At 49.2% G+C, this 26748-nt stretch overlaps 2 protein-coding genes across 4 annotated transcripts in view; one reads left to right on the plus strand and one right to left on the minus strand.

Annotated features, from left to right (window-relative positions):
• Nucleotides 1–3536: 3536 nt before the first annotated feature.
• Nucleotides 3537–5898, minus strand: SOWAHB (sosondowah ankyrin repeat domain family member B). The gene has a single exon (XM_061993158.1). It carries the CDS (start codon nucleotides 5847–5849, stop codon nucleotides 3537–3539), a length of 2313 nt encoding a protein of 770 aa, XP_061849142.1. The 5' UTR covers nucleotides 5850–5898.
• A 125-nt stretch (nucleotides 5899–6023) lies between these two features.
• Nucleotides 6024–26748, plus strand: part of SEPTIN11 (septin 11) — a 59466-nt gene continuing 38741 nt past the window's right edge. For 2 of the 3 annotated variants that reach the window (XR_009818385.1, XM_061992028.1), the window contains exon 1: nucleotides 10904–11035. Coding sequence is in view for 1 of the 3 variants with exons in the window: in XM_061992028.1 (XP_061848012.1) it covers nucleotides 11009–11035 (27 nt within the window). In the remaining 2 variants the exon portion in view is untranslated. Of the gene's footprint in view, nucleotides 6108–10903; nucleotides 11036–26748 lie in introns of those variants that run through there. The other variant, XM_061992029.1, reaches the window with a different exon arrangement.

Consider the following 26748-nt stretch of genomic DNA (forward strand, 5'->3'; position numbering starts at 1 on the left):
CTAGCTGAAGCACTAGTCTTGCAAACTGGTTTAAGAAGCCATTCTGTTGGGCTTGAGGTGACAAAGACCCTATAGGCAAAGAACAGCTGGTAACAAAGAGACTTCATTAGTAGCTGAGCAAGCCAGCTCACCTGTGCAACTCCTGCAACATGAGTCTTACCAGAACCACAATTTGGGAACATAATTGAGACCTTAACACAAGCCTCATGAATGAAGGTCAACACCTAGCTCTGCTGTGCTACCCACTTCTAGCAATTGGATGAGTGGATGCAGAAGTGCCTGGCCTGGGAGCAGGGGAGTGGTAGGCAGCAGGCTACTGTGCTTTCAAGTTTACCTTCACGAGAGCTTTGTAAGGCTCAGAGTTCCCAGGCTTGATGGTAGGTGATGGGCAAAAATCCACCCCTCTCCTTTGTGGGTACAGAGCAGTTGGTTAGACAGAAGCATTGGCAAGCAGAGGGGTGGACTTTGTCATCAGCAGCCATCGAGTGGGAGGTGTATTTCCAAAAGCAATGAGAGGGCAGAGTCCAGCTGCGTGTTAATCCATGCCATGTCCTGCGTTTCAGGGTGGTGCAAAATCAGATGCCTGGATTGGGTGTGAGGCAAGGAGCCACGTTCACCTGCAATCAGGAAAGAGGAGCGTGCAAGGGTGTGGAAGGGGCCAGGCAGGCTGACAAGTAAGTAGAACGGAAGTCAGGAGCACTTTGAAACAGAGATGCACAGGCTGCATGTACGTGTATCCAGAAGTGGATTATTCCTGGGAGACTGGACCTAAGATGCTCTGGGGAAGCAGTGTGATTCTTCCAGGAAGTAAACTTAGAGGATGAGGTTTTCTGTGTGTTAAAGGAGTGATTATTCCCACAAGCAGTGACTGACTGCTCCTACAATGTGTGGTGTGGGTGCTGTGAGGTATTACTAATATTAGCAATCTAAGACCTCTAAAGTATCTTAAGGTAATAAACCAGAGTGAATGCTGGATCCAATAAGGAAAGGGTTTTTTCAGTTTCAGACTTCCTAAGAGTTACTTTCTAATTTTAAAATTGGAGAGAGCAGCTTGTCTGTGTCATCTCAACAGGTGAGCAAACAGTGGCCACAAAATGATTTACCAACTGGTTGTTAGACTGCTGAACTAAATACTACCAAGGAGAGAAAACTGCTCTGAAAAAGATGACAGACAAGGTCTGCAGTAGTGTACAGATAAGAAAGCACTATGAGGTTTTCATCACAGAGACAGGTCATGGAAAGGCTGTAAGATGAGAATCCCAAGGCAGCACTGTCCTTCTGCGTCTTTGTCTTAGCAACACTGGAGACAGTAAGGGAAAAAAGTCTTATTCTTTGGAAGCTGTAGGTGGCTGTGGAACACAAGTATGCACCCCAGCAGACCCCATTAGTCAGCTCACAAATTTCTTTCTTTTGGGGTTTCTTCCCTGAAGCTCACTGTATGTAAAGGCTCGGATGGCATCCCTGATACCCCCTGATACAGATTGCTTTTAACAGCTTCCATCTGAGGCTCATGGAAGGGTTTAGCAAGCTTTCTTCACAAAGGAGTCTGGTGCAAAGAATGAGTTGTGGCAATTCTACTGTGGTGGAAAAGACGTCAGTATAATACAGACAACAGTCAGTTTGCCTGTTGGTGCTGATCCAGGCTATAACCCCTGACTGGAACTAAGAGTGATAGGCAGGATTCCTCCTGCTGGGGGGCAGCTCTGAAAGGCTCTCCAGGTGTCCATGCCAACAGCTCAAGAGGCCATATCAGAGCTGAGTTTCTTGTGAGTTTAAGCTTGTCTTGTTCCCTCAGAGAGGATCATCCAATCTTGTATTGGTCTCGGTAATCATCCAGAGGGTATGCCTTGGCTTAATGAGCTTTTTTCCATGTAAAAGAAGAAAACCAGGCTGGGAAAAGGACACAATCTTTTGTGGCCACAGAGTCAGACAGAGTAGCTTCCCTTCTGCAGGAAAGAGTTCCTCCCTCAAATAAACTCCAGGCAAAGCCTAGACCTCAATTAATGCTTGAGCAAGGACTCAATACATTCTCCAGCATGCACGTTATGCAAGGGTCAGGTTCTGCTGCCCTGATTCCCGTTCCTCCCCGAAACTGCAGCCATTTAGGCACATGTCTCAAATACACGAGCAGTCCCACCTACTGGCCTGCTCTGCCCCGAAATGTGTCCTGCTGAAGCAAAGCCAGCAGCCCTAGTTTAACCAGCACTGACACCCACTGGTCCTGCATCTGGGGTTACCCAGCAGCAGGAGCAGCAACTACATAATGATGCATTGCTGTCTCATGGATCTTAGCTCTCTCCTTGCCTTCATAAAGGATCTATAGGAGAGATAAATTAGATGTAAGATTAATCTATTGCAATTTTTTACTGTTTAGAAGTTTTATGCTAAATCAGAGAACAGAGACATGACAGGACTCATGTAGTCCAGTAGTTTCCTAAAGCCAGCTTATTATTTGTAAGCTGTTGGGGGTTACTACTGCACTGGACATCTCTTCCCTGCACTTGGACCCCCAGTTCCAACCACTCCCATCACATAAACACAGATACGAAAATTTAGGGCTGAGGTCTCTGGGGAAATGCAGCTCTGGTTATGAAACCACCTTCTCCCTACAAGCTTGGGACCTGCACTGAGGCACAGCTCCTTTTCTGCCCAGCACAGATTTCTGCAGCCATGCCTTCTATCCCCAGGCATGGGAACAGGTCCCCAGGCATGGGAACGAGGCTCTAGCCACAACACAGGTACCACTTCCTAGTCCTGCGGTGTGAGGAAAGGCACTGGAGATGCAGGAAGGAGGGGGCGGTATCGGTGCTGCCGGGCAGCCCGAGGCAGCCGTGAGACAAGCAGGACAGTGATGCTGCCCTGCATTCCTTTCTGCATGGGCTGGTGGGCAAGGCAGGCTGAGAAACGGGCTGGGTGTGTTACATCCTCCTTTACTCAGGGCTCTCCTGCTGCTGCCCTCCGCCACAGCCAGTTGCTCTCTGAGGACTCTTGCTGGAAGGCTGGACCTTGATCAGCTGCATTTTTAAAAGCAGGACTCATCCTTAATCTGGTAGGATTAAAAGGGATGCAGTTTTAGCTACTGCCCAGAATTTAGTCGATGTAAACAAGTGTTTTGCAAACCCCAGAACCAACAAAAATCTGTTGTCGTAAGGAAAAACAAACACTCCACCCTGGTTCAGCGCCAGGCTGTGAGCTTCACACCAGAGTCTGCGACCCCAAACCCACAGTCTCACTACTGCTGGTGACTGTGGCTGTGCCCAGCAGCTGCTGCCTGCCCTGAGGGGTGCACAGGACTTGCCTATCCAGGGTTTCACCTGCTTCCAGCACAGCCATTACATCCTCTCACTGGTAGAAAAGCAAGAAATGGGAGAGAGGGCAGAGAAGCTCAGACAACAGTTCATTGGATTAATTTAAAAGTACATTCTTCAATAGGTTGAATCTGCTTCACAGCTTTTTTTCTGCCTGCCTGGCTTCCCCTTGTGGGATGCCCACCAAGGTCCCATCTCCACTGGCAGGGGATGCCAGGGAGCTGTCTCTCAGTGGCTCTTGCCGCTGGTTCGGTGGGATGCTGCCCCACGGCCGTGCTGGGGCCTGAGGCAGGTGGGCAGTGCCGCCCTGCCATGGGACAGAGACACCTTGCTGACAGAGGACACGCTGTGCGCCAGGGGCTGTGTGGGGAACATAATGGTACCCCGGGGTGCCTCCAGGAGCTGCCAGATCTCCCCTGAGGTGGAGCTACCCAGGTACTCCCAGGGCCGGCGCCCGCTGCTGTCCCGCACCTGCACCTTGCACCCCAGCTGCAGCACCAGCACCTTGATGACGAGCTGGTGGCCGTGTATGGCAGCCAGGTGCAGCGGAGTGTAGCCGCAGCCCGAGCGGGCGTCCACGTCCAGGGCCAGTCCAGCCTGCCGCGCTGCCGTCGCCAGTTCCTGCAGGCCTGGCCCGTCGCCGTGCTTGGCCAGCCAGTGAAGGACCGTGAAGCCTGACATGAAGTCCCGCTGCAAGGCCAGCTCCGGCTCTTCCAGGAAGAGCCCCCGCACCCGAGCCCAGCGCCCCTCTGACACTGCCACTAGCCAGGCGTGCTCCCGCCGCCCCAGAGGCACTGACAGACCCCGGTTTGGGACATTCCTAGGGGATGTCCTCTTGGAGGACACGGTGCGGGACTGCCGCCCACAGTCATTTGTCAGTGATGGGGGGATGCTCTGCACCTCCAACAGAGCAAGCTGGCACCTGATGCTCTTGAAGACAGGCAGTGATGCTGAGGAGCTGCTCTCTGGGGCTTGGGACCTGTTCCCTTGCTGTGCTGGCAGCAAGGACTGGGAAGAGGGTGACCTGGCAGAGGCTGGCTGCTGGGACTGTGATGACAGTGGCCGGTTAGGAGACTGATGAAGGGATTGGGATGGGGATGGTTGGGTGGGGGACAGCACACCAGGACCTGATGGCAGTGGCAGGGTTTGTCTTGGATACGGCAACAGGATTTGAGATTGGGTTGATCTGTTGGTGGTCAGCCCTCTGCATCCCTTTGGCAGGGACGGGGACGAGGACGGTTTGGTGGGGAGTTGCTGCAGGGACGTGGACTGTGCCGAGTGCAGCCCGGTGGAGGGTAATGCATCTGGGCCTGACAGACGCGGTGTGGATGAGGAGGGGCTGGAAGGGAGCTCCTGCAGCGACCGGGACAGGGGCAGCACCCCTGGGGCGGACAGCAGCAGCATAGACTGGGACCGCGGCGGCTCGGCGAGGGGTGGCTGTCGGGGCCGGGATAGGGGCAGCTCGTGGGGGGATAGCGCCCTGGGACCCGATGACAGCGACGCAGACTGAGATGGTCCAAGGAGGGGCCGCCCTCCTGGGCCTGCGGAGGGTGGTAGGGCCTTCAGCAGTGGCATCCTGCGGTGGGGTTGCGGCGGAAACCGGGGCTGAGACAGCCTGAGACAGTCGGGGGCCGACACCCCGGGGCCCGATGGCAGTGCGGGGGACTGGGTTGGGGGCGGCCCTCTAGGGCGTTGTGGTGGCAGGGACCCGACCGGGGCCGACCCAGCGGAAGGCAGCACCCCGGGCTTCGGGGGCAGCGGTGGGGACGGGGACCGGGACGGTCTAGCAGAGGGCGGCTGCAGAGTCTCGTATGGGGGCGGCTCGGCGGGAAGCGGCAGCGGCGATCGGGACGGAAACGGCCCAGCGGGGTTAAGTGCCCCAGGACCCGACGGCAGCACCGGTGTCCAGGAGCGCGGTGTCCCGGCAGGATGAAGCGTCCAAGCCCCCGAGGACAGCGGCTGGGTCCGGTACGGGGGCGGCTGCGCGGGGGGCGGCGGCGGGGAGCGGGAGCGGGGCGGCCCGGCGGGGGACGGCGGCCCGGGGACCGGCGGGGGGGCGGCGGCGGCGCGGCGCGCCCGGCGGCACTCGCAGCAGGGGCCGCCGCGGCCCCGGGCGGCGCAGCCCCTCGCGACGGCGGCCCCCGGCGGCTCCCCCCCACCGGGACGACCCTTCGCCGCCGCCTCCCCGTGGGGGCCGCGCCGCCGGTCGGGGTCGCGTCGGGACGGCGGCGGCTCCTGCTTTTCCTCGTCCCGCTGTTCCTCCGGCGGCGGCGGCGGCGGTAGCTCCTCATCGAGGAGATCGCGGTACCTGCGACGGAGGACGATGTCCTTGGAGGCGCCGGGGACGGCGGCCGGGTGGACGGTTGCCAGGGAATTGACGAGGCTCTTGAAGTATTCGCGGCGCTCCCGCCGCTGCTGCTCCGTCAGCGCCGGGTCGCGGAGGAAGCGCTGGAAGTGGCGGAGCAGCGCCGCGTTGGGCGCTCGGCCCCCAGCCCCCCAGAGGAAGTCCAGCACGGCCTCCTGGCTCAGCTCCCGCGCCATGCTGCGCGCCAGCCGGCTGTCTCTCCGTACTCCGTCTCGGTGCTGCACCTCGGTGCTCGGCGCTGTACCCAGGTGCGCGGCGCTGCCGCGGCGGGGAAACCCGCCTCCTGCCGCGCCGCGCCTCTCCGCCTCCTCCTCCTCCTCCTTCGCGGACGGGCCACCGCCCCCTGGTTGCCTTTGCCCGGGGTGGCGGCCCGTGGGGCCGCGCGTCTGGCGTGACAGCGGTGACAAACGGCAGCAGTGAAGGAGGAGAGCAAGGTAAAGGGGCCGGAGGAGCCTTGCTAGTGCTCCAAGAAGTGCGAGGCTAATTTGGTGGCATGTACCAAATTAGCTAGGAGAAAGAGCACTTTATCAGTCATGATGTCAGTGAATGGGCAAGAGGCAATGCGCACAAACTGAAATGCAAGAAGTTCCACTTGTGTATGAGGGGGGAAAAAAAGTGTTTTATAGTGAGAGTGGTTAAGTGCTGGAGCAAGTTGCCTGGAGCAGTTGTGGTCTGCATCCTCAGACACATTCAAAGCTCTGCTGGACATAATCCTGCCCTGTGTGACCCCACCTGAGCAGGGGCTGGGCCAGGCTAGATCCACAGGTGCCTTCCAACCTGAACTGCCCTGTAATTGTGGACTTATGAAAACACAAAGATAAAGATACATGGAGGTGATGTGGTTGAGGGTAGCTGTTATTGCAAACATATGGGATTGTACCGATGTACAAAAACCACATACAAATATTGAGTGCCTAAAGTCAAATTGTATCTCCTGTCATCTGTGTATTCACTGCATGGCTGAGGTAGGTTGGACACGCATTGTGTTAGAGTGAGGATCTGATGTTGCTCTGTATTGCTAGTGCTGTTACCACGTGTGTAACATTCCAGCTGAGAGGGATGGGCAAGATCAGAATCCTGGTGGGCAACGTGACTTGTATACACCAAACAAATTGCAGCCCCTGCCCCAGGCAGTTTGGGAAATGAACAGTGGGTGGAAAGTATGGGAGAGAGGGCATGCTGTTTTTTCTGTCAGGAAACAGACACATGGAGGGACTGAGCTCCATATAGGCTCACTGCCTTTAAAGAGGCCCAAATCAAGCTACAGAAATAATCTCTATTGCAGACTCCAGTGTATCCGTAAATATTTTTTATACTTACAGCCTTCACAAGCCCTGGCCAGAGATTGCAATAGATGGTGTGTACAGGCGTGTGATTTCTGTTTCAGTAACACAAAACCCTAGGACAGCTTGTTAGGTTCTGACCCTGCAAACATATGCAAGAATGGTGGTGTTGCACAGGGCTGTGCTTCTGGATCACTGACAACCCGTATTTTCTGCTGCAGTCCGTGATCCTGCCAGTTCACAGGAGGAATTGCCCTGTGTAGCTGCAGGACTGCTAAACTGTAACCTCCAGAGTGGTGGGAGCAGCCCTAAAATAAACTCTCGAGTTGCTAGGTTAGAAGTTACAGTTTATACACAATATATCAGAAGAGTCCTCCAGCGTGCCAACGTTTGGGCTGCTTGGGTGGCAAAGCAAGAGAAACTGTGCTGAATGCTCTGCCACATCTGGCTTTGGGTTTTCTCTGTGGTGTGTATTGTAGGAGAATGTGGCTACATCCGTATAGGGTTCTGGGAAGAAGGGAAGGTTGATGTTAGTATTTTATCATTTGCATACATTTTTGGTTCAGTTCTTCAAGGCATAAATACCTTTCTCCCTCTTCTTCCCATGAGCTCTGAATTGCAGTCGCAACTCTGCATTTGATAGCAGCACACTTCCAATGGAAGCAGTTGAGAAGAAATGAAAGCAGCATAATGTTATTATTGTGATCACAAATATGAAGGGAGGGTAGATTGTGAAGATAAAAACTCCAAGTAAATAAGTGGCAAATGATGCCACTGTTATGCAAGTGTTGTTTGGGTTTAATGGACTAAGACATAAGCAGGAGGCTTTCCATGACACTGTATTTTCATTTAAACGCCCTTGGAGGTGTTACCTGCTTACTATAAGCTTAGCATTGTGTTAGAAAAAAAATAGAGGGTTTTCTACTGAGAAATGTCAGCCTTCACTCTGTGAAAGATTTTTCTTGAAGCTAGTGAAGTGCACTCAGGTAACATCAAGTAGCTGCTGAAGTACATGCAGGACAGACTGGCACTGAGTGCTGGTGCTTTTACATTGCTGATGTTGGAAAAGCCTCACTGAGCTTGTTTGAGTGGAATAAGTTAAACAAACGTGTCTCACATGACAGTCACTACTGTCTGGGAGCATGTTGCTTACTGGAGAGCTCAGATGATGGACAATAATATAGCGGTGGGCTGTAATCCCTTTGGTTATGGCTGTTGATAGTCTTTGTAGGCACATGCAAAAATCTACTGAAAGAGTAGCAGAGGCAGACCAAATCTTGGCATGTGTCTCTGCCCCTATAGCCTGAGACAGATTTTGGAATTAAAGGGGTGTAGTGCTGCATGGACACAAGGAGGATCACAGCCCTGCTATCTGGGGTTGCACCATTGCCTGCTTCATGCTAAGAAGGTTAAAGAGACTCTTGTTTCCCCTTAGGCTGTAATGATTTACTGTGTCTGCTACTTGGTTGCTTTTGGTTGTGAGTAGGAGTCTTCAGAATGGCTGAATTTACCCTGGTCTCACTCTCTTTGGGCTTTCCAGACACAGCAGGTCTCTTGACTCTTTGGGTGAAATTTGGGTTGACTTTGATTAGCTCTAATCACAACGTGGAGCTAGGATCAAGCATTACTTCAACATTAAAAAAATACTTACCGTCACTTAGTCTTTTAGCTTCCTATTGTTGTGCAGGAAGATGTTGTCTTTAGAGAGTGATATACCTGTGCTTGTTTTTAAGCAGGAGGTAAATTAACCCCAGTTCTGCATCTGCTTGCATATTTGCTCATCCTGTGTAATCTGACAAATTGCCCCATAGCTGACACAAAAGGTTATGAGAGCAGTGATGTACTATATCTGCAAAATGATGGAAACAGCTTTGCAAGAATGGAAACAATTCTCATAGAGTCTGTAAAATGAGGGACTGGCAATTCCCTTTGCACAAGTACCGATTCTTAGGCGACTTTCAGGAGGGAGAGATCAGCTTCTTCCTACTGAACAGTAGGAATGCAGGGAATTACTCTAGCTGAGATCTAGAAAAATTGCAGAACGTTTCTTTGTCTTAATGGGCTTTTTCCCCCTACTCTTTCAGCATGAGCAGCCATACTCAGGAAGGTCTGCATGCATGAGTATCATGGAAAAACCTCAGCCACGGCTCTTCCAGCTTTGGGCCAAGGAAGGACACCATGAGTCACATCTGGGCTTTGCAAATGAAGATCTTTGTGTTAGTTGAACTATGCTGATGCAGGAGCATCATGCATTCCTCTCCTTCAGAGAAGGGGAAGCTGTGGTTGCCTCACCCACAGGGGCAGTGAGGGCAGCTCTGTACATATCATCATCAGAGGCTTTCCACTAGAGGCTGCACTGGTCCAAGCACATTTCACAGCATAGGCACGCTCAGCACCTTCTCACCTAGAGCCATGCTTGCAAGAGGAATTTGCTTACAAGAGCAGGTACAGGAGTCTAATGTAGCAGCCTCCCTAGGATATTACCAGTAACACCTAACGCAATAGTGTAATAAAAGCATCGTGTCAGCTGTGTTTGCAAAATATTCTTGGTAGGAACCCCATTATCATTTTTGGTATAGCAGCTTTGCTGGTGCTAGCTGCTGCAGTGCCCGGCTAAAGGCTGCTGCCCCGGGCACAGACTCTCCTCCTCAGGGAACAGCAGTGTCAGGTAGTGCTCCTGCCCTTCCCTTGGCTCCTGTTCAGCCTGGGGGCTGTGGGAGAAGCCATAGATGACCACTCTCATATACCAGTTCATGAGCCCTTCAAAACACCGTGAAAAGAGATGCAGGAAGGAAACACATGGACTTTGTAGCCCTTTGCAAACAGCCACATGTTTCTTCATAGTGGTATACAAACAGCCTTTGGAATGAAAAGGTGGAAGTTCTAGATTGAGGTGTATATAAATGGTGAGTGTACACCTGAGATCTATTTACTTACTACCTCGGGTAATTTGCTTGTAGGAGGCGCTCTCAGCTTTTATCCCATTGCCTTTTTCATTTTGATTCTGTGGATGTTCACATAAGGGGGTAGCTTTGATATGTCTAATTCAACCTGTCTTTCATGTGTGCAGCACATCAAGTCTGTCTTTTTTTAGCCTTTCGGGGGTTTATGTTTTGCAAAGCACTGCAGGACCTGACCCAGCAGGACCCTTCCTTCACTGCTCCCTTGGCTGAAGATTTGTGAGCAGATGTGTTGAATTTAGCCCCGAGATTCCCCACCTTTGCAGCAACAATGATCCAGCTGTGATTCACTTCATCCCTGGAAATCACTTACTGGAGTGGGAGAACAACTGGCCACCACAGCTGTTGATACTTCAACTTTATTTAAAAACAGAGGCTGGGTGTGTTTAGCTGGAGCAGAGAGCTCAAACAAATAAGAGGAATGTGGTGCCCTCTTGCATCTTTATAGGAGGGCATTAGGAGCTGCTGTTGGCAAACGGCCCCAGTTGTGAGGGGTCCTGCCTTCCCCCCTGTTACGAATATCTCTTTGCCCCATCCCCATCCACGTTCTTAACTAGCCTGGCAGTAGGAAAACCCAGCTAGTCCTTGCTTGACCGTTCCCTTGAAAGGGCTCCCACAGTATCTGGGTCTCTTTGCTTTCAGCTGTACCCTCGCTGTGGGGCTGCGAGAGCTGGAGAGAGTGACCCATTTGAGTGAAGAGAATGGGGACGAGTAATCGGGCTGGGAGCCAATGGACGGGCTGAGCTCTCCCTCCCCTGTTCCTCCGGGCTGGCGGGCAGAGCAGCGCGGCCCCTCCTCAGAGGGCTCTCCAGGAGAGGCGTTAATTGTGATTACTGCTGGGAAGCGCCCGCAGCCCCGCTGCAGCTCCCTGCCGCTCCAGCCCGTGGCGGGGCTTCCCCGGGCGGGCGCGGGGCTGCAGCCGGCCGGGGCGGTGCCGCCCGCGCTCCCCGGTGGCCCCGGGGGGTCCCGCCTCGCCGCCCGGCCCCTTTGCATTGCGCATGGGCCCTCCCCGCCGGGTGGCCATGTTGCAGTCCTAGCAGCCAGCGCAGAGGCGGCGGCGGCGGGTCGGGGAGCGCAGCGCACTGCACCGCCATGGCCGTGGCCGTGGGGAGACCGGCGGTGGGTGCGGCGGCGGGGGCGACGCCGGGGGCCGCCGTGCTGGGGGGCGGAGGGGACCAATGCGGTGCGGTGCTGGGGACGAACCGCTCGAGTGGGGCGGCGTGCGGCGCCGGGGGCGGCGGGGGGTGCGGTGCCGGGGATGCGGTGCCGAGGAGTGAAGGGGTGCAGCGCCCGGGCGGTAACGCGGGAGGCGGCGGGAGCGCGCTGCCCGCGGGCACGGCGGGCTCGCCGGGACACCGTCACCCCTGTCCGGGGCCCGGGGCGGCCCGCGCAAAAGTTTTTCGCCCCGATTTGGGGCCGCAGCTCTTTGTTGCGGCGAGGCCGGGCCCGGAGGCGGGCAGCTCCTACAGGAGCCCTTCTCTTCGAGCCGCTCGGGGCAGCGAGGGGACAGCGGTGGCTGTCTCCAGGCTGCTGCCGCGCTTGGCGGCTCGCCGCGAGTGTTTCTGTCCCGCCAATTCCCGCCGAGGGGAGAACTTTGGAATGGGGAGGGCCGTGCCTCACACAGGGTGGGCAGCCGGGAAGTCGCCGGAGCCCCTGGAGACGGGTTTTGAGCGCTCGGCTGCGGCGGGCGCCAGTCCTGGCAATCCCGGCGTGTTAGTCTGCCGACAGGCACGCGTGCTTTGCATCTTCCAGCGTGACCGTTTTTCTGAGGATGTGGTAGCCGGGAGTTTTTTACATCCATGTTGAGAAAGACAAAGGATTTCCCCTTTGTAAAGAGGAAAGGGAAAAAAACCCGCAAACCGTAAACCCACACAAACTAACAGATGCTGTTCCCCAAAAAGAAAGAAAGAAAGGTCTCTCCCGCATTGAGCTTGAAGAAACGTGAATGAAAGCAAGTCCACCGTGACAAGACTGAATGCACTTTTGTGTGTCGTCAGCCGGGGGAGGGAGAGAGACTTGACCGACTTCCCGGTAACTTTTTCAGTGCTTGCAAGTAAAACAGATGTTGCCCATGAGTGGAGGACTTCAGTGTGTCTCCTTCTCATAATAAGAAAGTAGTCTGTGTTCAAGATGTGACCAGGAGGAGACAGAAAGATTAATTCTTTCTGCATTTATGATGTGCTTATGGATCTGCAGGGCTATATGGTTCCTCTGATGTGGCAAAACAAATGTATGAAGCTAGAGTTAATGATGTTACTGGAGGTGGGGAAGTTGTGCTACTAAGCAAAATAAGAGCTGGTGTTTGTTAACAGAATAGCTATAAATTATACCAGCTATTTGTAAAGCTTCTTCTGAAATGATTCCTTGATCTTAAGGTCTAAAGCACGCTTGGAAATTGATGTCTTTCAGTGTAAGAAGATGCATTGAAATCACCGCTTCAGCTGGTTTTTAGGGCAGGCTGAAGGGTATGACCAAACAGAGCTGTTTGCTTTGTGTAGAGTAGCAACTTCCCAACATGAATTGGCTCGGGAACACGGCTTATTGTGAGACATGATTACTGTTGGTTCTCCTGTATGTGTTTTGCTTTGTTTTTCTTTCACTATATGAAGCTGATGCTGCTATGCAGCCTCTCAATTCTTTGGTTAAAGTCCAAGAGCACTCTCCAAACACCATGCACAGAGGGTTTCATGCCAGTTAAACTAAATTGATGTTCATCTGCCACCGAGTCCGGTCCAGTGGGACTGACTGTGGAATAAAGCATCCTTCAGTGTGAGAAGCATGTGTGTGCAGGAGAGGGAAGGATGTGGGCAATCAGCTCCCTTGTCAGCAGCTGGTGGGCAGACTGTTCATCCTGCAGAATCAGTGCTTTTTGGGGAAGAGAATTGCCTTATCTTGGGATGATAAGAGAAGAAAGGACGGTGGGATGGTAATCAGTAGATATTGAAGGCGTTTCATCTTTTACTTTCTTATCTAATCCTCGCTGCTACTGCTTTGCATGCTGCTGTTGTGTTGCTGGGGGGTGGTAGGGAATTTGAAGAAGTAAAGCAGGGCAAGGCTGATGAACTTTTCCCTTTGAGGCTTTCAATATAATAATCATATTTTACGAGGGTCCTGGGTGGTATGGGTCTTGTTGGATGGAGCATAGGAGTAGAATTAAGGGAAGGTGGAAAGAAAAGGAATGAAACAGAAAGCGAGTCAGTTTGGCTTAAAACTGTGATAACATTCCTGAGTCACAACCTTTTACATCCTGGCAGGGTATGACATTATGTTAATTGTAAAAGCATGCATAAAAAAATAACTTCAGCAAACTGCTCTGAAGTGTCTGTGTTTAATTGTAGCCGAGCAGGGTGTGTTTTGTTAGGATGGGCGGCTTTCATTTTAAGGCCCTTATCCCACAGATGTGAGGACACATGTGTAATGCACTGCCTGTAATTTCATTTGACTTAATAGAGACTGATTTTGGTATGTAAATGTAAAGGCATGCATAAGCAAAGCTTTGGCAGGATTGGTGCTGGGAGCTGCCGTGGGACCTCTCAGCTGATGAAAGCCATGCATATGATTAAACATACATCAGAGTGGGAGGGTGCATATGGTCATCTGGGCTCAGTGTGAGATAAGCCACTTGCAGTCTGGAAACTGTTGAGATGCATGAGATAGGGGACCCCCTTCCTCCTCCTGGGTTAATTCCCAGCATCTTGACCAGTTCTGGATGGTTTCTCAGTATTTCAGAGCCTGGAGGAGGGCTCTGGCCTCCCACTCTTCATTTGTTTATCCTAAGTGTTTACAGAATCACAGCTTGGTCTAGTTAAAGGAACAAAGCTAACATTTACACTCATATATATATGCTAATGTATGTTTCTCTCCAAGTCAAACAGAAACTGATGGCAAATGAAGCTGGAACACAAATTTTACATGGGAACTGTGAAAAATGTTATCTGAGAGATTAAAGCAGCACAGTGTATTCTTCCATCTGTTTAAAATACGTGATAACAAGAGACTGCCAGTTTCCATGGAGGGCAGGGAATGAGAGAGAGACAAGAAGGTGGAGCAGGGCTGATGGAGCTGAAGACTTGACATGCTTTGTCTTTCTCTGAGCAGCAGATGTATCGACACCCGCTGGAGTGAACAAGAGCTGTGGAGTAGCACCTTTGGGAAGCCACATCCATGTGTGGTGGGGAGTGGAGCAGGGCCGCCATGACTGCTGATTTTAGACTGTGAGATGAGTACTGAGGAAGGAGATACACCCTTGTCTCTGTGAGTGTTTCTGTGCTCTTGCTAGTTGAGCATCTGGTTGTCTTCTCTAATGAAGGTGTGACTGGGTAGGAGAAGAGCTGTTGTGGATGGAGAGCAGAGACTGAGAGGTTGAGGGACAAAGCGAGTGGAGGATGCTCCCTAGGGCAGGGAGCAGAGTGTGGTGTGCCAGGCACAGGTCAGCAGTGCCTTGGCTGCTTTTCAGGTTGTCACTTTCCAGGTTAAGTCAAGGCCGAGCTGTTCCTGCTGTTCAGTGTCCTCCAGGGAGCATCACGGGGCTGTGGACTCTCCTCCTGGTGACCATGGTGATGTTGCGGCCTTGGATGGCACTTCTGGGGCTGCTGAGATGGCCAGAGGCATGGGGTTTGGCTTACTTGCCTGCTTTCAGCTACAAAATATGGCTTTTTGAGCCTGTCCAGGCTCAGCTGCCTGTGCCAGGGAAGCAGGCCTGAGGGGCGTGCATAGCAGTGAACTTTAGTTTGTGAAGTCTTCGTTTCCTTTATTCACCTTAAGGCCTTGTTTGCAGTAGGAAATTCTTGCAGACAATTCTTGTTACTCCCATTGATGTTAACAATGGTGGGAACCTGCCTCCTCCTTGCTTTGCTTTTGATTTGTAGGGCAGTTATGTGTCCAGCCCACCATAAGCTCAGGGCCTCTTGCTTTTCCAGTGTGAAGTGAGCTGATCTGGAGTCAGGAGCTGATGGAGATACTTGGAAAATCCTTATTTTGTGAAGATGAAATCATGGGGAATCAATTTTAGTGTCTGCGTAGGGCCTCTGAAATAGTGATGGAGATTGATTAAATAAGCAGCATGAATCTGAGAAGTAAAATATTTGCTCAGAGCTGAGGCATGCTTTATGTATTCCCTTCCCAGCCCTGCAGCTCCTGAGAGAGATGGCTTTACTGGCTGGCTACCTGCTCTGGGGCAGTTTGGGGGTTGTCACTTCTTTTGTGCCCTTGGTACACCTCCTCCTCTCGGAGAGCATGGGCATGAGACTGCCTAGGAGCTCCTGACTTGCTTTGCAGGAGAGATGCCATGGGGACAAGGTCTTCTGTTGGCTTGGAAAATGTTTCTACCTTGTCCAGCCTCTTTGTTGGCTTGGTTTGGCTCTAGGCTTATAAGCTACCGTGGCTCTTGCAGGAGAAAATGCTGAAGCAATTTCAGCTTAGAGCAGTTGGGTGCAACCAGGTGATTTAAAAGGAGGTTAAAAAAAGCCCCACGATAGTGCTTGCAGCTTTTTTTAGGTATAGTATCTAGCTGCCTTCACTTCCAGCTCTGTGATCAGCTCTCCAGCCTACTGTAGCAAGTGATGCGTAATAATGGTTCAGACAAACACCGCGGTGCTGTTAGCGTTCAGCATTAACACTGGAGAACACTCCACACCACAGACAGAAAACCAAGTTCAGGATCTTGCTGTCTTTGCTAAGAGCAGTGGTAACAAAAACTGAACCCCAAATGTTCTTCTTTCTCCCTGTATTATAAGTGCTGGTTTGCATGCTGCTGTGAGGCGTTCAGTGGGGCAGAAGTAAGAGATGGCTTCTCTTGACCTGCTTCGTTACATCTGGATGCCTTTCCTGCTTCTCTGTGCCATGGTGCCTGGTTTAGACGTATGTGGCCCAGGATTAGCAGGAATCCCCAGCGTTGTTTTCATCCATGGTTTGGGCAGGTATGATTAATGCATGTGTAGGCAAGGCCATGGAGTGAGAGCTGTGGGAAGGAGAAGCTCCCTGTGGCTTTCCATTAGGAACACCCAAGCCTTCTGCCAGCTTCCTCCCTGTAGCTGCATTCTCTTTTTGTCTGATATAAGTGATGTCCGCTGTTGGCATGTAGTGTTATTGCCATTTCACCAGTAGTACAATTATTTAGCTGAGCTCTGCAGTTTGTAAGTCTTGAGCTGTCTTTGAGACTCTTAGGCACTGCCTGTATTTCTAAACTATGTTTAGAGGTGGCCAAGTAGCCTTAGGATCTGAGTTTGTAATTAGAGCTTTTGAAGTTGCTGAAAATATGGACGAGATTAATCTTTTACTTGCAGGCTTAGGGTTTTTATTTTCTTTAGTAGCATCCCACATAAGGTGATAGCAAAGAGCAGACTGCTCCTGTGGTTTTTTGGTTGGTTTGTTTGGTTTTTTCCATCTCAACTTATGGCTTCTTTAGATCTTTCTGTTATCTAATTGGATTTTCTGTTGCCATTTCTGCATCCCAGATTTATTTTCAGATGAGATCTAGCTGCTGGAAATATGTTATTGAAGTGCTGTAATTGCAGGTTCTTTCTTTACCAGATCTGATCATGAGTACTTGGCACAAACTAATAGAAAAAGACTTGTTTTAGAAACATTTTGGTTTTGCCACCGATGCTGTCTAGTTTGCCAGTGGCTCCTGAGAACTGATTCCTGTGCACATTGGTAGTTCTAATATGAATTGTTTCTGGAAATCTGTGTGCACCTCATGTATTCCATTCAGAATATATACCTCTGAAATTATACCTCTGTCACATGATGGAAGTGGAGGGGGAGAAAAATGTTTTCAATCCTGATAAGGATCTTCAAAAATGATTTGCAGGACTGTTTGGGGCTGTCTGTGGATCTGAAGGTGTTCTGTGAGGTCTGGGTGCTTTGCTGGAGGGTTAATTAGGGGCAAAGTCAAGTACGATGTGTCCTGTAAGAGGCTCTACAGAATCTATTTGCCAGATGTGTTGAATGCACCAAGTATGCAGAATGCTTTGCTTAAGCGTGTTAACGTGGCTTGAATTAAGTTTCTGTCACTCAGCTGATGGCAGCCTCTGGTTTTGACTGTAAAGAAAATTAAGGTGAGAGAAGGGCAGATTTGGTAGAGAGCTCGTGTGGCTTGTTCAGTGGCAGCACCAGCTTCTATTTTCCCCATCTGTGAGGCAGCACGGTGACTGATTGTCAGTGAAGTGCAGGAACGCAAACTGCAGAGGAGATTGAATGGCAAGTCTACTTTTATTCTTTCAGGTGGAGGTTCCCACTTGAAGCCACAGCCAAATCTTTGCATTTTGAAGCACACAAGTCAACTCCTTTCAGCCCCTGTCCTTCTCCAGTCTGAGTCAGCCTGGGAGCTTTTGGCAGCTTCCAGATGAATGAAGAACAGCAGGGTGATGGTCCTGGCTTGGTTTTTGGCTTTTTCAGGGACAAAATTTGGCAGGCAACAACCTGGCTTGGAAATAAGAAATTTGCAACCTTGAAAGGTGAAGGTTTCTGGTTACTGCTGACATTCATTCTTGGCATCTCCCTACAATAACGTGGATTACCCTACATCCTCCAGATGTGTGTAGGAAATGTATAGGGCTGCCAATAAAGAGATTGTACGTAAATGTAGCTGGATTTTCCTTTTCTTGCTTCTTCATCTGATTAGAGATTTTTCTTTTCTCTGTTGTCTCCTTTTCTTTTAATTGGTAGAATTAAATTTCTTGGTTATCTGGAGAATGAACTTAGAAACAGCATGGCTAGTGATACTTCATCAGTCTGGTTTTGTTCTGTTCCTAGTTTGTGATGTCAAGGCTGATATTTTCAGAAATTGCTCAATTAAATAACTGGAAACTGTACTCATTTATTCTCAGGTTTAATGGCTAAAAGATTAGGTCCTCGCATTACAAGCAGGTATATTGCTAGCTGTAAATGCTAGCAGTGATTATAAGGCTTAACACAGCCATCTGGGACTGAACATATGCACAGTCCTCAAATCTTCATGTCAAGACCCCAAGAGGAGCAGGGATTTTGCTAGATCATCTGGTGACTTGGTCTAGTGGTAAATCGCATCGCTTCACCAACACCTCCTGCTTTTTATTTCCCCAAACCTATTTCACATCCAGACTGAGCTATGGCAGGTCTCATTGTGCCTTTTCTATCTCAGTCACTCAGAGTTCTGTGCTCTGAAGTCTTCTTGCCTGTTTGCAAGCACAGAGATCTAGACATGGTAGAGGGGCAAGTTTTTTTAGTTCCATGTCAGCAGTTTTATCTGTAAAGCTCTCCCTAGTTGTGGCCAGGTAACTTGACTTGCTGCTTCTGTTGTTTTTAACAGAAGAAACAATGAATCGACAATATGATTTTGTTAGCTTACAGAATTAGAAGATGATGGTTTTTCATTACATTTGAAAATGGTTTTGTTCAATTCCTGTGTATTGTATGTAATTTGAAAAATCCTTATTGCTTTTAAATTAAGGCTTTTCTGCCAGAAGATGTCTTTTATCACAGAAAATGCCAACCTAGTCTCCTTCTGTTTCATCTGTCTCATTAATATTGAATACATGGCACTTTAATATGGCAGTCGAAGCAAAGCAGAGAATTTCAGCTAATATCTGACAACAGCAAGCTGAGATTAAATGACATCCAAGTGCAATCTGCTATATATAAAGTAATTGGCATTTTCTAGGAGCGTTTGACCTAATTTATGGTGGTGTTTTTTTTTTTTTTTTCCCTGCCCCCTCAAATCTGTCTTCAGAGGTTGGTTAGTCATCAGGATTTCTGAGTCTTTAGCCTGCTTTTAGAAAATACTTGGTGCCACTCAGTTCTCTGGACAGCTGTGGGATGAGAGGAGCCAAGCATCTTTGGGGAGCAGCTCATTAGGGGTGTGAGGATGCTCCCTCGTTGGTCTCAAGGCTGACATGTGAGGTGTCCCCATAGGGACCCACCATGAGAAGGATCAGAGAGTGCTACCTTCACACCAGTCTCCACACCTGGAAGATGCGTTTCCACTGTGCTGGACCCATTTTGGAAGTCATGAAGTGAGTCTCTGGCCAGAGCCAGGAGCCTTCCTGCCTGGCTTTGAGTGAGCTCTTGTCAAGTGCTCATGTCTTCTACACCCGGCCCAGTCTTGTGGGGGAGAGGAGGGTTTGGTGACTGCAGCACAAGTCCCTAGTGCCCAGTAGAGGTGGAAAGTGGCCACCAGATCTGGTAGCAGCTTCATGATGGGGAGAACCTGTATGCAAGTCTGTGCTTTGGCCCTGGGGCAACTCTTCAGCAAGGCAATGGTAAATCTTTCTTTGTAATTCAAAGCATTGGGAAAGGGAGCTAAAAGTTGAAAATATCTTCTTGAACAAGTGCCTTACCTTCTGGGATGCACAGTTGATGGTCACTGAGTAGTTAGAACTATTTAGTTTGGTTTCTGATATTTAATTGCCAGAAAGTAGTAGTGTCAGGGGTCCCTGGGTTTTGTCTTTCCAGGCAACTGAATATTCATTATGCTGGAAATCACTTTTGCTATTCAGTGTTTGGAGTTATGCAATTATTCATTATTAGACCATTAATTACAAGAGCCTCTTGAGATTAAGGCTTGTGTGGCTGGCATGATGCAAGTATTTCAGCTCCTAATTTGCTGTGTGGTCTTGGGCAGATACCTTCATTTTGGTATGCCTTTGTTTTTCCCATGTGCAAAGCAGACGATAATTCCCTTCCTTGTTTTGTGAGGTGCAAAGCTGTGGTCATAGCACAGCCATAGTCACTTTTGCAAACCTAGCCCTATTGCACCAAGTGTTGTGGCGTAGAAGCATTATGAGACTAATGCTTTTAATTAAAAACACCTATTCAAATGGGGTAATATGCAAGTTATGTTTTCAAGGAGATTTAGCAAGTAGTTTCAATGAGGAAGAAGGGTTTAAAAGTGAGCAGTGTGAGTAACTCCACTGACCTTGTTTCTCTGAGTTTACGTAAATGCAGTTGAGGGCAATTTTCACTTAGAGCATTGCTAAGACATGGTGAGTTTCTCTGTTGTAGGCCAGAACCACTTAAACATCAAAGACAGAGTTGTTTTGGTTTTGTTGTTTAAACAAAAACATTATTTGCAATTGTAGTCTGAATATGTGACTACTGTCTGTTACCCAAGGCAGCTACATTTCCCTGGGGGTTTAGCCTCACCGGGAATGGAGCTCAAGAAAGCATTTTTCTATGGGATGTGCATTACTTGGTTTTCATATAACCTAAGGAAAGCAGTATTTTTTAATAGCCTCACCAAGCAACTTAAAGATTTCTTCCAGTGGGTTGAGACAGAAAGCTAAAAGTGTAAATCCAGGCAGGCTAGCAGTGCTACAGCTTATGTGCAGTGAAGGAACGTGTAAAGTTCACACAGGCTAAATAAAAACTAGCAAGATTTCTGGCACAAAATAGGTGATTGGTTGCTGTGTAAAATACACAGGAAGGAGTCCCAAGAGAAGAGCGTGTAGATGCTGTTTCCATCCAAGCTAACTGGAAATGGATCTTTTTCTCAGTGTGCTGCAATTGGAAGCTGTTGAGGGCAGGGAACCTGGTCTTTCTGGTTTGATGCAGTGCTTTGCAGAGGATGTCATGGCCTAGTGTCTTGAGTTCAGTGATGCTGAGTAGTAGGAAGAAGGATGGAGATGGCTTGTTGAGTGCCATCCTCGTGGCACTTCTATACAAGTAGGAAGACGGTGCAAGTCTGCTCTTGAGGTTTATGCTCCAGTTTGCACCCTTGGGGGCTACTCAGTGTATGAAGGAGATGTGAGTAAAGGATTGCTGTCCTGCCTGTGCTGGCCTGCCTGAGGACCAGGCTCTTGTGTTGTGTTGGTACTGGGGCATGCAGAGTGGTATACATGCCCCAGTACCAACACAGCTCTTTTTCCTGCATAGCTGTGACAGGAAGGGAGGAAGAGTGGGGCATAAACCTTCCTCTTTAGAAGCTTAACAAGTTCCTGGAGCAGTTATTTATCTGTCAGACCCCATCTGCTCTGGAGTCTAAACAACCCATGCAGTGCTGCTTGTGGCTTCGTGCGTTACTGCTTTGAGCAATACAGAAGTGAAGACTGCTGCACCTTCAGCCTTTGCAGCATTAATAAGGAATAGGCAGCAGCGGATCACTTGCTTTGATAGCTCTCATTAAATAGCTTGAGCCAAGGGCAAAAATGTGCATTACACGTGGGAATTTTGTCCCAGTTTTTTGAGAGACAGGTCTGCAGCACTTGCAGTTGTAGAGCATGTCAGAGCAGAGAGCTCCATCATCTGAACTGATCTTGCCTAGTCATCTGTAGGATAAGCTTGCTCAGAGCAGGTTGAATTTGCCTTTGGGTATATTTGTCCTTCTGAATCCTTAGATTTGGCTCCATAAATTTGTGATAGGATCTACCTGCTCTGTTGGGTCTTCAAAGCCTTGCTGCTGCAGAGAGATGAAGCACAGGACAGCAGGGCCTGCTCATTTGGCAGCACCCCTGCACATCTGTCACAGTCGTTCTTGCTCTGCAGATGGCTCATGCTAGACTGTTACGGCGTATGTGCTGACGTAGTTACTTGGCCAAGCTAAACGCTTCAGTGCTTTGCTTACAGAGGGATACCTGGTGTGCCCTGCTGCCTATCCTGGTGCTTCCAGGAAAAAAAGGGAATTGAGAATGAGCCTAGAAAATGGGATCTAGTATGGGCAGCCTATGACCTGTGTGGATGGCTAGCTAGTGGGACTGTGTGCTGGCTCGACAGTCTGTCTTTGCAAATCTGGCTGCAGGAGAGCAGCCTGTCAGGAGTGGCCTCTGCTCTCCTGCTGGGGCAGTGGGATGAGAGGTGGCTGGTTTGCCTGGGCACTAAGTCACGCTTTTTTGGAGGAATACCTCTTAGGGGAAAAAGAATGAGAAATCTGAGTAATGTGAATAGACAAAGTTAGAACGTGAAGTAACTGCAGGAAACGCAGCTACTGGCAAATCCTCTTGTTCATTACTGTTATTTGGAGAAACAGCCTTGCAAAGTATTCCATTCTTCCTTTCCATAGCTGTCCTTGAGGTAGGTATTTCAACAAAGTGGAGTGCAACATGTATTATCTGTACTCATAAGGCTGCAAGACTTGGAATTCTACCACGTATGTGTTTAGCTTGACTGTTTTGGAGAAGTTTGAGCTGCTGGACTGTTCAGATGGGCAATATGGTAGAGAACTTACTCTGTTGGCTTTTGAGGTATATCCAGGAATAACACTGTAAACCTAGGTTTAATTTGACACTAGTTGGTTAGAAGCAGTTATATGGATTGCTACAGCACAAGTCTTGAGAGAAGGGCAGAGATTAAAAGTAAGTCTGTCTCTGACTGCTCTTGCTTTCCTTTAAAGCAGAAATATGACTGAGGTAGACAGTCACAGCAGAACGTGGTGGCCGACACTAATTCATCTGTAGGAGTGGATACTGGCTCTGGTTTGACCTTTCAGCAAGGCTCCACTGTCAGGTAATGGATGTTGCAGCAGTCTGTGTATGAAATAATTTATGGATTTGGAAGACCACAATGCCAGTGGGTGAATGCCAGGGATTTGCAAATCTCTGCCAATGGTCTCGTGAGCAGCAGCCTGCTGCTGGAAAAATAACATTGGATTAGCACAGGGTAATGTTTGGAAGTGTCACACTTAGCTCCTAAAGCCTGTCCCTTCTGCAGAGCAGAGTGAGGCTCCAGGCAGGATATTCTGAAGTAAGCAGAAATGCATTACATGTAAGTATTCTTCATGTGTCAAGCGAGAAGTGGGAAACAACACAGGGAGACATTTTTAGCTACCAGCCTTTCCCAAGCAGCCTTTGCAATAGCTCTGTCATTTGGGAAGACAATTCCCTTGTTTCAAATACTGGCCTGTCTGGGCAAATGCCAGGTCACTTCATCAGACAGCTCCAAGGCAGCTCCGTACCATTACAGACTTGTTATGTGTCTCTGGAAGCTTGGTGTTGGGTCCCTTTGGTGCAGCTGAAGAAATGGAAGCCTTGTAGGAGCACTGAACTCGAGAGCCAGATGTGAACCCAGCAGCACTCCCCTGCCTGTTGCAGGCTTTTCAGCCTCCTGCTTTTAATTAAACTGTAGCGACGTTGCAAGCAGAGCTGGATCAAGATACTTAAAGTCAAAGGTCCAGCTCACAAAGACATTTGGGCAGCTTGGTATGTGGATGGGAAGTCTGTGACAAGGCATAGGGCAGGATCAGTGCCTGCCTCTCACTAATTGTGGATTATTTGCTCTCTGCTCATCTAGCTGCTCTGTGGCAGAGCTGAAAAGCACCGTGGAAGTCTGGCGTTTTCCCTTCATGTTTGTTTTGATAATAAAATGTACCCTCATTCCTGAGGAGCACCCTATATGATAGCTACATCTTTGCAAGCCCTCGGAGCATCTCATTCTTTCTTTGCAAAAGTTCATGTGCACCACTGTGACAGTTGCTTTTAGAATAATTACAGAAAGCTGTAGGGAGACTTGGTGTAGTCAATGCCTCTATGCTGTAGTTTTGCCTCCAGAAGGGCCACACAACAGCAGTGCTTGCATCTGAGCAGCTGGAGTGGATGCCTTCTGCAGGGGTGTCTTGATGGCCTTAGAGCCCAGGAATACTTTGTGGTTCATCGTCAGAGCTACTCAATGGAGGAGGCACAGCCTTCAGACGAGAGGGTGAAACTCCTGTGTCAGGTTTGTTTCAGGAGATGGGTTCCATCAGATATGGAAACTCCTCTAAGACCTGCAGGGGCTGGCAGGGTGTTACTCTCCAAGAGGGGCCACTTGGCAGTTTTGTAGCTCAGCCCATCATTGTCACCTGTAGGGAAAAGGCCAGCAGAGTGGTGCCCACTGGGGCTGCAGGAGCTCTGCACAGGCTGTGCTGGTGGTGAGAGCTCACTGCTGAAGCGGTGGGAATCTCTGCATTGCCCATATGGGGGGGTCGGTGACCAGCCCAAATGAGAGTTCACTGTTCTCTGGTTAAAGACCTTGTGTTCCCATAGAGACTGCAATCTTTTAAGTAAGTGTCTAACACACAGGGCCTTCTCTTTCTTTTGAAGGAGACTGATAACTAAACCAGATTTTTACTGCAGGCCTCTTCCTGGTAAAGCACTGGTGCTGGGAAGCACCATAAAGTCCTTACAGCCAGTGGAGCATTTGCCAGTAAATGTCCCATTTCTTAGGAAGAAAAATGCCATTTGCAGCCACCTCTGTAGTTGTATGGGTCCCCAGCTGACGTGCTGAGCAAGGAGCACTGCTCCTCCCAACTGTGGGATGCCAGGGGCTGCGCAGACCTGGCTACACTGGCAGCTGCAGCTTTCAGAAACTTATCTCTTTGCCTGCTGCTAAAGCATCCCTCCTCTCACTTCCAGACTTCATTGCTCCTACTGTGTAAATGACTGCTTGCTGCCTCTCTTGTTACAAATGTCTGTCTTTCTGTGGACAGGTTCTGGAGCTTTGACATAACTGATGAAGTCATTGAACACACAGCTCTGCCAGGGACTGTGTTGGGATGGAGAGCTTTTGAAAAAAGTAGCTATAGGGAGGCTGTCTCTGCAACCATTGGGAGGGAGGAACCAAACACAAAACCATCTTACTGATGGTGATAGGTGTGGGGGGAAAAAAATCAAGTACATTTCCATACTTTGAGTCAAAAGGTAAAAAGCTCTATGTGATATTTTGTAACATTCTTAGGGGACTTCTGTGTGATGTCCAGAGCTCAGGGAGTTGCTAAAGGAGACCTGTGACTGCTAATCTACATTGCTTCTGAGTGCTGGTCAGAGGGTGTTGCACTCCCTTCCTCTTAAATAGCAAATCACTGATATAATCCACAGGATTACAGGCCTTGGTGATGAACCTGTTGCCAAGTTATGGATGTGCATAGTTTATCAGAGGGCCCTTAGAATGGTCATGGGAAACCATGCAGAACATAGCTCTGTCTATCAGATGGTTATTCGTCATTAAGTGAATTAATTTGATGAAGTGTATATGGTGGTGTTAACACACAACTGCTTCCTCCCTGAGTTTATAAATCACTTTGCTCTCTGTGCCACTGAATGTGTGACTGCAATATCTTTTGTCAGCATGGGTGACACTGGCTGTATTCTTGGAGGGCACAGCAGGGGCTGAGTTCCTTGGCTGACATGAAGGGAAATTCAAGAATAAGCCCACAGAAGACAGAGCTATTTCCTTTCCTGCCAGTGTACCCTGGGACTGATTTCTGAGAATAGATGTGCTGACCAATGGGGCATTTAGTACTGGAAAACCTTTGTGGTTTTTGTCAGGTTAGTGTGCAGTATGCTTCCTGAGGTTTTATGGGACTTTTTTTTGCCTTGTTTTTAGTTTTCCCGATGAAATAGATTTTGTGTGTCTGGAGCATTGAGCCCTGTAAAGTTGATAGTAGGTTTTAGATCAAGGTCTCCGAATTACTTGTAAGAAAGAATAGTATTTTATAATTACAGGATGCATTTAATTAGTGTCTGGAATTCAGCCACCAATCTAAGTTTGTTTATAGAAATACTGCTAGTATTTTCCTTTAGGGATTTGTTTTCTACATGTAGTTGTTCAAAGTAATACTTAGTGTTAATAAAATGTTGCAACAGCCGAAAGAAAAATATTTTCCTCTCACTTGTTTCCTTATGCTGTGTGTTTATACTTTGTACCCATTGGACTTTTTGTGTTGGGATATATATGTTGCTTTCTCTAGAGAAAAACTTAGACTTGTTCACCAAGAAAAGCTAAGCTTGTGAAAGCATACCAGCTGGTTAAAGGTTCAGGGGCTGGTACATCTGAACTTAAACTTGTGTGAGGGGAAGTGTGAGACCTTGAGATCTTACTTATTTTTTGTTTCATGTTGGATGATTTTGAAGAGGTTTCCCTCTTCCCAGCCTCAGGAAAGTATTGTAATGCCTTTTCTTTTTAAGAGTGAACTGGTACATGACTGGAGTTTGTGGGAAGCTGAACGTGGGATTAGTCTCATCTCTTAAAGAATGAGCTTCCGCCTCTGAAATGTAGTTATGCTTCTTAGAAACTTGCTGGAGGTATTCGCTAACAGTGCTGAGCTTGAGATATGTGCAAGCAGATTGCAAAATATGAAACAGCCTGGAGCAAGCGCAAGCTCTAATGATGGTTGATGTCTGTCAGGTCTGGCATAGCAGTGCCATGGTGCCATGCTTCACGCCCAGAGCACCTCAGCCTCCTGAGGCTCTGTGATGGCAGGGTGTTAGGTTTGGCCTTGAGCAGGCAGCTGCTTGGGCTGTGAGAAGCTGTGGGATGAGGAGAAGATAACTGGAGTGTGACTTGCTTGAGCCTCCAAAGTCCTTGGTCTTCACAGAGGGATTGCAGCCTCTTGTTAGGGGTAGAATTTTAAGAGAGAGGAAACTTCAGCCTCTGAAGGTATATCCCTGAATGCGAATACTGGGTTTGGTCTGAAGTGCTGAGCTATCCAGCTAGATAGAGGTGCAGAAGCACCTTTATTGGGAGAGGAGTCAGTTGCTGAAATGGCACCAGTTCCAGCCACGTCCTCCTCACACCCCCAGCCTGGCAATGCTGAGCTGGCTCAGTTTGCGGAGGATAGCGGAGGAGGAAAAGGGTAACCATACAGGCTGGTGCATTATTGTGAGAGATTCATGAAGGAGGGTTCATAGGCAGGTTTTTCTACATGTAGTGACTTATGCCAGTTTTGTCTGGCTTTGTGTTATTAGGATTAAACTAATAAATCTGCTTGAAATCCTTGATTATGAGAAATTGCCATTCGCTAGTGCTGTGTTGCTGAGGAAAGGCTTTCTTCAGGCTGGGGGTCTGGTCTGTGTGACAGATTGTAAAGCTTGTACCACACACTCATGCTCTGTTCTTTTCCTGGTGGGTTATCACCTATGACTTAGCTCTTTATATTAAGCCTGACG

This window comes from Colius striatus, chromosome 3 (genome assembly GCF_028858725.1).
Source record: "Colius striatus isolate bColStr4 chromosome 3, bColStr4.1.hap1, whole genome shotgun sequence".
NCBI lineage: Eukaryota > Metazoa > Chordata > Aves > Coliiformes > Coliidae > Colius > Colius striatus.